A 9,027-nucleotide genomic window follows, 5' to 3' on the forward strand; every position below is an offset into this window, starting at 1 on the left:
TGCTGGGAGGTATCTGGCCTGGTGCCTCAGCCTCCTGTGCAGGTCTCAGCACTGGCAGATGGTTTGAGTTATTATTATTTAATGTTTTTCCACCACAGCAGTGCCTTGATGGCAAGCAGGGCAGGGAGCCAGTGAACATGTTCTGTATTATTTCCATTATGGAAAGCAATTCCTGATTACATCTAAGGGGAAACAGCAGGAAGTTTCTTTTCCCTATTTTAATATATATTGCTTCTGAATTTTCCTCCTCCACCTGTTTGTTCCTCAGGATTTGTGTGTGTGTGCTGCTGGCCTCCTCAGAAGTCTGCATCTCCTACATTTGTGATTTTACCACTTTACCTCTCCAAAAGTGCTTGAGCTCCATCAGCAGGGTAAGGCCCTGGGAGAGGCAGAGTCCCTCCTAGGAGCACCAGCTGGAGTGCCACAGGTTCTCCCAGAACATGGACTCTCAAATATAACCATCTGCACTGCTCCATGTGCTCAGCAAGCCTGGATCTGACCCTTGAGACCCCACATGCTGTCACAAAACCAGCTCAGTGCCATGACAGGTCCAACTGGTGAGTGACTTGGAGAAAGCTTGGCCACACTCTTGTTTCATAGAATCATTTTGAGTCCAACTGTTAACCCAGCACTGCTGATTCAAATGAATCGACTCACAGATGGACTATAAGCCACAGCACCTTTATTTTTGCTAGCAGGGAGAGCGTAAGGGTCTGAACCCTACCAAACTGCATCTCCATCAAGTCAGAATTTCAGTCAATATAACATTTTTTTTCACTCTATTCATTCTGTGGTTCACCCACGATAAGCAGTGTTCAGTGCTCTGTCTAGTGTGGCTAATTTTATGGTTTTCTGGACAGCAAAGCTAACATGCAGCTGTTTGGGTACATATCATAGCCCTGCAGATGGGTTGGCCTCTCCCAAGTTAAAAACCCCAAGAATTCTGCTAACTCACACTTATCTTACGAGCAGCCTCGTGCTGTCAGGCAAACTTTAACTCTTTAATTCACTGCCAGGTCACCACTAAACCGTGCCCCCCAGCACCACATCTGCATGTGACTTCAATCCCTCCAGGGATGGGAACACCACCAGTGCCCTGGGCAGCCTGTTCGAGGGCTTGCCAACCCTTTTGGGGAATGAACTATTCATACCGTCCAGCCTCAACCACCCCGGCACAACCTGAGGCCGTTTCCTCTTGTCCTATCGCCCGCGACAAGGGAACACAGGCCGGCCTCCACCTCGCCACAACCTCCTGTCAGAGAGCTGTTGAGAACTGCAGGCTTTGGCGCAGCCCTGCGAGGCAGCCTTGCGCTGGGGATGTCCCAACACCCTCACCGCTCGGCCCAACCCCAGCTGACACCCCGAGCCGAGCTCGACTCTCCATCCCCGCAGCGCGGCTCGCGGCGGCCCGCTGGAAGCGACCTTCCCGGCTCCATCTCGCCAAGGCTGGTCCGTCCCGGGCTGGCCTCGCCGGCCGGGGGAGGTCCCCGCGGCCGCCCCCAGCCCCGGCCGCCGCTTGCCGTAGCTGGGGCAACGCAGCGCGCGCCTCACTTCCGGCGGGGGCGGGAGGCGTCATGACGTCATCGCCGTGCGCCTCCGCGGCCGCTCCCTGACCGCCGCCGCCGCCACGGGCCGGAACCGGAGCGTCGCTGCCCCCTGCACATGCGCATTGCGGCGCTCGCCCTTAGGCCCGGGCCTTCCATCAGCCCGGGCCCGCGGCGCCTGGCCTCGGCGGCCGCCGCCTGCAACGGAGCGATGGGCAGGACGGTGAGTGTAGGGCGACGCCCCGGGGCTGGGGACGGCGGGAGGAGGTGGCGGGGACGGCGGCCCGGGCCTCGCCCTGTTGTCGCCGCCGCCGTCTCCGCCCTAGGCCGCTTCCGTGCTGCGGCCCGGTGTGAGGGGCGGTGGGTGCCTTGGGCGTGACAGCGGCCGCTCACCGCCCGCGAGGGCCTCTGAGGGCCGCCGGTGAGGGTCGGGCCCGGGGACCCCTATAACCGGTCGCTCCCGCCCAGGCGTTGCCTCCCGGCAGGGCTCTGTCTGCCCTGAGGTGGGTCGCGGCTGTGTCCCGGTGGCCGTGCGGGGCTGTCACCGCCCGCCCGGTCGGCGGGGCTCCACGCTGTCTGCGCTGGGCTCTCGACCTCGCAGGCCGAGAAGTCCTGGCTGAGCTTCCTGCTTTCGGTGCCTTTCTCAAGTCGCTGCTGTTTAATTTAGCGTCTGGTAGGATGTAGGAGGAGTTCGGATTTCCCCTCTTTCCGGTTCTCCCTGCTTTCATTTATCAGCACTAACCTTTATTTGTCATTGTCCCTAACCTTGTTTGGCTCTTTCTGGAACACTTTGGTCCTGCTCGTCCTGACGGATGGTCCTGTCAGCTGAGAACGCTGCGGTTTTTCTGCCATCCCTTCTCCTCCGTGAATGATGAGTACCCTGAGCACCAGCAGACCTTGCCTGGAGTGTGTGATAGATGAAGTAGCTCTGGGTTGCTGCAGCTCTCTCATCAAACACTCCATTTTCAAAGGAGAAAGAGTGAAAGCTCACCAAAGTGAAGAGTTACTCAGATTTTTGACTTGCTGATAAAGCCATCATTAACATGGTGCGTGGGGTAATGGCAGCAGAGCTGACAGCAAGTTTTCTAGGCCTTGAAATCTTTCAGCTGTAGGATGACACCCAGCAGAGACCAACTCAACTTTGCAGCCTGAGATCACTGTGCTTTAAACCAGGAAGACCCCAGAAAATGACCTTGAGGAATGGATGTGCAAGTCTGTTTTGAGGCATCACATGCCCAACAAACAGCTTTGGGGGCAGCTCCTCCATGGTTCTGTGAGTGGTGTCTTGCATCACATTTCATCCACCCTGGTTGAGCAGTGATGGCTCAGTGCTGGGAGAAGGTGACTAGTGAGTTCTTTGTGATTTTTCTCCTCCCAGTTTTAGTGTATGGCATTGAGCACAAGCAAGCTGAATTTCCCAGCATGTATCAGTCAGCTGGAATGCCTTTATGGTTGAGTGTGTGATTCTTCCTGGGGTTAAAAATTCATGCTTGGGGAGAGGCCAGTTCTCAACTTGTTAACACACAAAATGAACAAATTGAAACTTTCTCATCTTATCTTTTAGATCAACTCCTATGTAGAGTCTTATGAGGCTATGAAGCACCTCAGCTGTGTCCTTCCCTCCTGCTAGAAGGCCAGGTGCCACAGGAAAACGTCACTGTTTTGTTACAAGAATTAAGTGGCATCCAGAAACAGCAGCAGCTGACCAACCTCCTGCTGAGTAGATGGCAGCACCGTTAACAATGTAATCTTCCAGAAAGTTCACTTTATTCTTGCAGTTTCCCTCTGCTCATGGCTGTTCTGTGGTGGTATTTGAGTTTAGATAGAGTGAACCTACTGAAGGCTGTTCGTGTGGTGAGTGCAGTTAATGGGGGAGCAAGCTGCTGCTCTTCACAAGGACCAAATCTCTGCAGCTGAGCTGTTGGGAGTGGTCCTCTTGGGTTCCTCTAGTGAAGGCTTTGTCAGAGGCAAAACTCCTCTAAAACAGGGCTCAGATGTGAAGCTGGTGTGTTGAGTTTGCCCCCACAAACTACAGCTTAATGCAGGTGGGGTTTGTGCTCTGTCACCAAGGTGTGATCTTGTCAAGTGCTCTGATTTCCCTGTGGCAGCTTGAGGAGTCAGGCTGAGAAGCTCTGTTAAGAGTTTGCTGGAAAATCACAGAATCTTAGAATTCTTTCAGTTGGAAAAGATCTCTAGGATCATGAAGTCCAACCATCAACCTAACACCAGCCTGGCCTCTAAACCGAGTCCCAGGGTGCCATGTCCACACGTTTCTTGAACACCCTGAGGGACAGTGCCTGCACCACCTCCCTGGGCAGCCTGTGCCAATGCCTGACCAATCCTGCAGTAAATAAATTGTTCCTAATCTCCAGCTTAAACCTCCCCTGGCACAATTTCAGGCAGTTTTTCTCTCATTCTATCACCTGATACTAGGGAGAAGAGACCAACCCCCACCTCACTCCAGCCTCCTTCCAGGGAGTCATAGTCTGCCCTCAGTCTCCTTTTCTCCAGCTGTGTTTAGTGTCATGGTGGAAGGGGCTGTATGTGTAGGCTGCATCATTAGAAATGGGGTGCTCTGAGTCCAGGGTGTGTGAATTTTAACCTATCTTGCTAATTTAGTCCCCCAAAAACCTCTCTGAAGATAAACACTTAGCAGTATGTGCACAGCATGTGGGAAGAGTGTTCTGTTGCATGCTCCAGGAACAAAAGTGCTGTTTTTAAGTAGTGTTGGTTCAGTCTCTGACCAGTTTATGTCTTAAAAGAGACATCATTGTAACACTCTTCCAAGCTGCTCAGTACTTCCTTTCTGCAGACAGGAAATTATGGCCTAGAGGCACCTAAAATGATAAGGGTCTCTGATATTGAGAGCAGACCTTGAGTTCCTAAATCCCTTAATCATAATTTAACCCATTGCTCCTTTTTGTTAATCCCAGAGAGGCTGCCTGCAAATTTCTGCAACAGCAGGGGAAAAAAGAGGGAATTTGAACCTGGGGCCAGGCAGAGGAGATCAGAGCTGCAATTTCCATGGATGTGTAATTGGAGGCAGGAAGCAGTGAAGGACCTTTACCCAATGATGCATAGTGTGTCAGGAGGGGTTTTGATAGCAAAGCACAAGTTTTCTGCTGCCTTTACTGCTTACTCTCTGATTAGTTTTGTTAGGAGCAAAATAAAATGTTCTTGAAATAACTTTTGAATCACTTTAGTTTTAAGAGTAATAGGATTCAGAAATCCTGCTCAGCAAAGGAGGACACTGAGGTGCTGGAGTGAGTCTAGCAAAGGGCAACAAAGGTGATGAAATGTCTAGAGCATGAGTCTTGTGAGGAGCAGCTGAGGGAGCTGGGGTTGTTCAGCCTGGACAAAAGGAGGGTGAGGGGAGACATGCTCTGTACAATTCCCTAAAAGGAGGTTGGAGCCAGGTGGAGATTGGCCTTTTCTCCCAAGGATCAAACAATAGAACAAGAGGAAATGGCCTCAAGTTGCACCAGAGGAGGTTTAGGTTGGACCTGAAGATCAATTTCTTCCCCAAACAGGTTGTCAGGCCTTGTAAAGAGGCTGCCCAGGGCAGTGGTGGAGTCCTCATCCCTGGAGGGATTGAAAAGCCAGGAGATGTGGTGTTAAGAGACGTGGGTTAACAGCAGCCTTGGTAGTGTTGGGTTAGTGTTGGTCTGGATCTTGAAGGACTTTTCCAGCCTGAATGATTCTGTGGTGGTAGGAAAGGCAAGCTCTGAGCAGCAGGCTCTGAGTGCCTGGGTGTGTGAGGGGGCTGGGGAAGTCCCTGTTGTGCTCCAGCACTATCTGATGAGCGCATTGTCAGTTCATAATTCCCGGAATTTGGCACATCATGAGCCTGGGGTGAAACAGGGAGCAGTGAGCAGGCTGCTGCTCATCACTCACAGAACAACAATGGGGGTGTGGAAGGATGTTAAGATTATAAATCCTAAACACTCCAGAAGATCAAGATGGTCCACTTATCTCTGCAGGTCCCAGGGAGGGCAATAAACTAGGAGATGCCTTTGAAAGGTGCCTTGCCATGGCATGCAGTGACAGTGAGTCCTCAAGGCTTGGCTGAGTGAGGGGAGGTGCATCCTGTGGAGTGTGAAAAACATGACTGCCTCATTGTTCTTGCAGGGCCTTCCTTTATTTTCCATTTGTTTATTTGGTGAAGCTTTGCCAGGTTTTGAAATGAGCAGAAATCAAGAACCAGCACTATGGCTGGGCTGTGGAATTCACTTCCAAAAGTACCTGGAGGACCTTTTTCTTTTTTCCCTTGTCTTTGGAAGAAATGTGTGTGCAGACACACATCATTGCTCCTGCTCACATGAGTGCACTGTTGCAGGGTGGCTGTTTGATCAAGAAGGGTCTGGCAGCTAGCTGGGATAATTCCAGAATGAAGCTCTGGCTTCCCTGCATTAATACTGCAGTGTTTCTAGAAACTTTCAAGACCCACCTGGGATGCATTCCTGTGTGGCCTGCCCTGGGTGATTCCTGCATTGGCAGGGCAGGTTGGACTTGATGATCTTCAGAGATCCCTTCCAACCCCTACCATTCTGTGATGATGTAGTGTTGATGCTTATGACAGGTTATGAGTGGTGTTGCATCCCATGCTGCTAGGGAGCTGGCTGGATTGGACTGGGTGAGGCAGGAGCCATAGAGTGGTGGGGATTGGAAGGGACCTCTAGAGGTCATCTGGTTAAACCTCCCTGCCCAAGCAAGATCACCTAGGGCAGGCCACACAGGAATGCAGCCAGGTGGGCTTTGAAAGTCTCCAGAGAAGGAGACTCCACAACCTCTCTGAGCAGCCTGCTCCAGCACTCTCACAGGAAAGAATTCTCTCATGTTGAGGTAGAACTTCCTGTGTTCCAGTTTACAGCCATTGTTCCTTGTCCTATTACTGGGAGCCACCAAAAAGGGAAAAAGAGCCTGGCACCTTCATCCTGACACCCACCCCTCAGACATTTGCAGATGTTCATAGTTAGAATAGAATTAACCAGGTTGGAAAAGACCTCACTGAGTCCAACCTATCACCCAACACTATCCAATCAACTAAACCATGGCACCAAGTGCTTCATCCAGTCTCCAGTGATGGTGACTCCACCACCTCCCTGGGCAGCCCATTCCAAAAAGATCCCCTCTCAGCCTTCTTTTCTCAAGACTGAACAGCCCCAGTTCTCTCAGTCTTTCTTCACAGGAGAGATGTTCAAACAGATTTGTATTTCTGTGTGTCTGCTTGGTAAACAGTAAGGAAAGCCAAGTGGTTTCAAGCAAAAAAAAGCTGAGTTTTTAAAGCAGCAGTAAGTCCCTGTGAAGCCAGAGATTATCTGCCTCTCAGCACTGCTTAGGCCACACCTTGAGTAATGTGTCCAGTTCTGGGCCCCTCAATTTAAGGAGGACATTGAGACACTTGAATGTGTCCAGAGAAGGGCAACAAGGGTGGGGAGAGGCCTCGAGCACAAGCCCTATGAGGAGAGGCTGAGGGAGCTGGGGTTGTTTAGCCTAAAGAAGAGGCTCAGGGAAGACCTTATTGCTGTCTACAGCAACTACCTGAAGGGAGGTTATAGCCAGGAGGGGGTTGGTCTCTTCTCCCAGGCAACCAGAACAAGAAGACACAGTCTCAAGCTGTGCCAGGGGAAGTTTAGGCTGGAGGTGAGGAGGAAGTTCTTCCCAGAGAGAGTTGTTAGCCATTGGAATGTGCTGCCCAGGGAGGTGGTGGAGTCCCCATCCCTGGAGGTGTTCAAGAGGGGATTGGATGTGGCACTTGGTGCCATGGTTTAGTAGTCCTGAGGCCTTGGGTGACAGGCTGGACTTCGGTGGTCCTTGAGGTCTTTTCCAACCTTATTGATTCTATGATTCCTCCTGCCAGGGCTACTTAAACGTGCTTTCCTTCTCTGTCTCCCTGCAGGTCTCTTCCTTCCTGGAAATTCAGCAGAGAGTTCCCTTTCCCAGGCTGTTGGATCTCTTCCACCTCTCTGGATAGTATTTGCTATGTGCCCTGTAGCTCCTGCCCTGGGCCTCGGTGAGCGGTGGGGTGCCCGATGCCTGTGATCCCCATCCCCCGCCGGGTCCGCTCGTTCCACGGCCCCCACACCACCTGCCTGCACTCGGCCTGCGGCCCGGTGAGGACCACTCACTTGGTGCGTACCAAGTACAACAACTTTGACATCTATCTCAAATCCCGATGGATGTACGGATTCATCCGGTTCCTGCTGTACTTCAGCTGCAGCCTCTTTACCTCCATCCTCTGGGTGGCACTCTCTATCCTCTTTTGCCTTCAGTACCTCGGCATCCGCATCTTCCTGCGTTTCCAGTACAAACTCTCCATCATCCTCCTGCTGCTGGGGCGAAGGAGGGTAGACTTCAGCCTCATGAATGAACTGCTCATCTATGGAATTCATGTCACCATGCTGCTAGTGGGGGGGCTGGGATGGTGTTTCATGGTGTTTGTGGATATGTAAATAAAACAAGAGCATGTGGGCCAAGAAGGTGACTTTTCTTCTGCCCCCAGATGTGTCAACAGCTTTCCCTTTTTTTATATCTATATATACATAAATTAATTTATTTACCAGCACTGCTTTTTATTGATAATGTATCTGTCTCTGGAATTTGGGCCTTGGTTGGTTGGGTTGGGTGTTTTTTTTGGGGGGTGGGAGGTGGGGGGGGTGGAGGGTTGAGGTGCCAGTTTGGTTATCCAAGTGCCACATTGGATTCAGTTGGGTTTGGGGTTTCTTTGCACAGTGTGAGTTGATGGAAGTTTTGCTGCTCTTCCTGCATTCCAGTGGGCAGGAAAAGGCAGTGATTGGTCTGGGGGACAGAAAGCAGATACTTGTGCCCCCACACACATTTAATCCATCCTCCCCCTTTTCCTGAAGCTATTCCGTGATGGCTCAGACCTGTAACATGTACCTGCTCAACCCCTGGTATCCCTTCGTCTATGGTTTGCACTTTGCACATTCCCTGCTGGGAATATGGGGCCAAATTCAGCAGGCTGGAGGGTTGTGGTGGTTTGGTTTTAATTCCTGTGTTGGTTTTAGATTTCTTCAGGCCATGCTTTTGAGCCACTGTGCTGTTCTGATCACTGCAAAGTGATTGCACAACTATCAATGACTTTGTGTTTTTCAGGCAGTTAGTGCTGTTTGAGTCTTGCCCTGGCAGAACAAATCCATGGGAGAGTGATGGCAGCAGAATTGGGTCTCCTGTGTTCCCAAAACTCCCTTTCATGGCAAATGTGTTACCATTTTGCAGTGATTAAGGGGAACACATTGCCGTGCTCCATATCATTTAGATCTTGACATTTGGTTCTTCTTTTTGCTGAACTGATTAGTTCCAGTTTTCTGGTGAGATCAGACTGCTCTGCTTTTAACCTTTCCTAGGTGAGACACTGTCTGAGAAGGCAGATTGCAGCAAAGGCTGTGGTTGCAGAAAACATTCTCTCAGCAGCACAGTGAGAGTGGGGTCACTGGAGAGCTTCACCGACAGCTCTAAGTAG

At 51.3% G+C, this 9,027-nt stretch overlaps 1 protein-coding gene across 1 annotated transcript; it reads left to right on the forward strand.

Moving 5' to 3' along the window:
* The first annotated feature begins 1,619 nt into the window (after positions 1 to 1,619).
* Positions 1,620 to 8,079, forward strand: TMEM250 (transmembrane protein 250). The gene is made up of 3 exons (XM_054174508.1): positions 1,620 to 1,767; positions 3,109 to 3,288; positions 7,444 to 8,079. Exon 3 carries the CDS (start codon positions 7,577 to 7,579, stop codon positions 7,994 to 7,996), a length of 420 nt encoding a protein of 139 aa, XP_054030483.1. The 5' UTR covers positions 1,620 to 1,767; positions 3,109 to 3,288; positions 7,444 to 7,576; the 3' UTR covers positions 7,997 to 8,079.
* The last annotated feature ends 948 nt before the right edge of the window (positions 8,080 to 9,027 follow it).

The sequence above is a fragment of the Dryobates pubescens genome, chromosome 29 (assembly GCF_014839835.1).
Source record: "Dryobates pubescens isolate bDryPub1 chromosome 29, bDryPub1.pri, whole genome shotgun sequence".
Lineage (NCBI taxonomy): Eukaryota > Metazoa > Chordata > Aves > Piciformes > Picidae > Dryobates > Dryobates pubescens.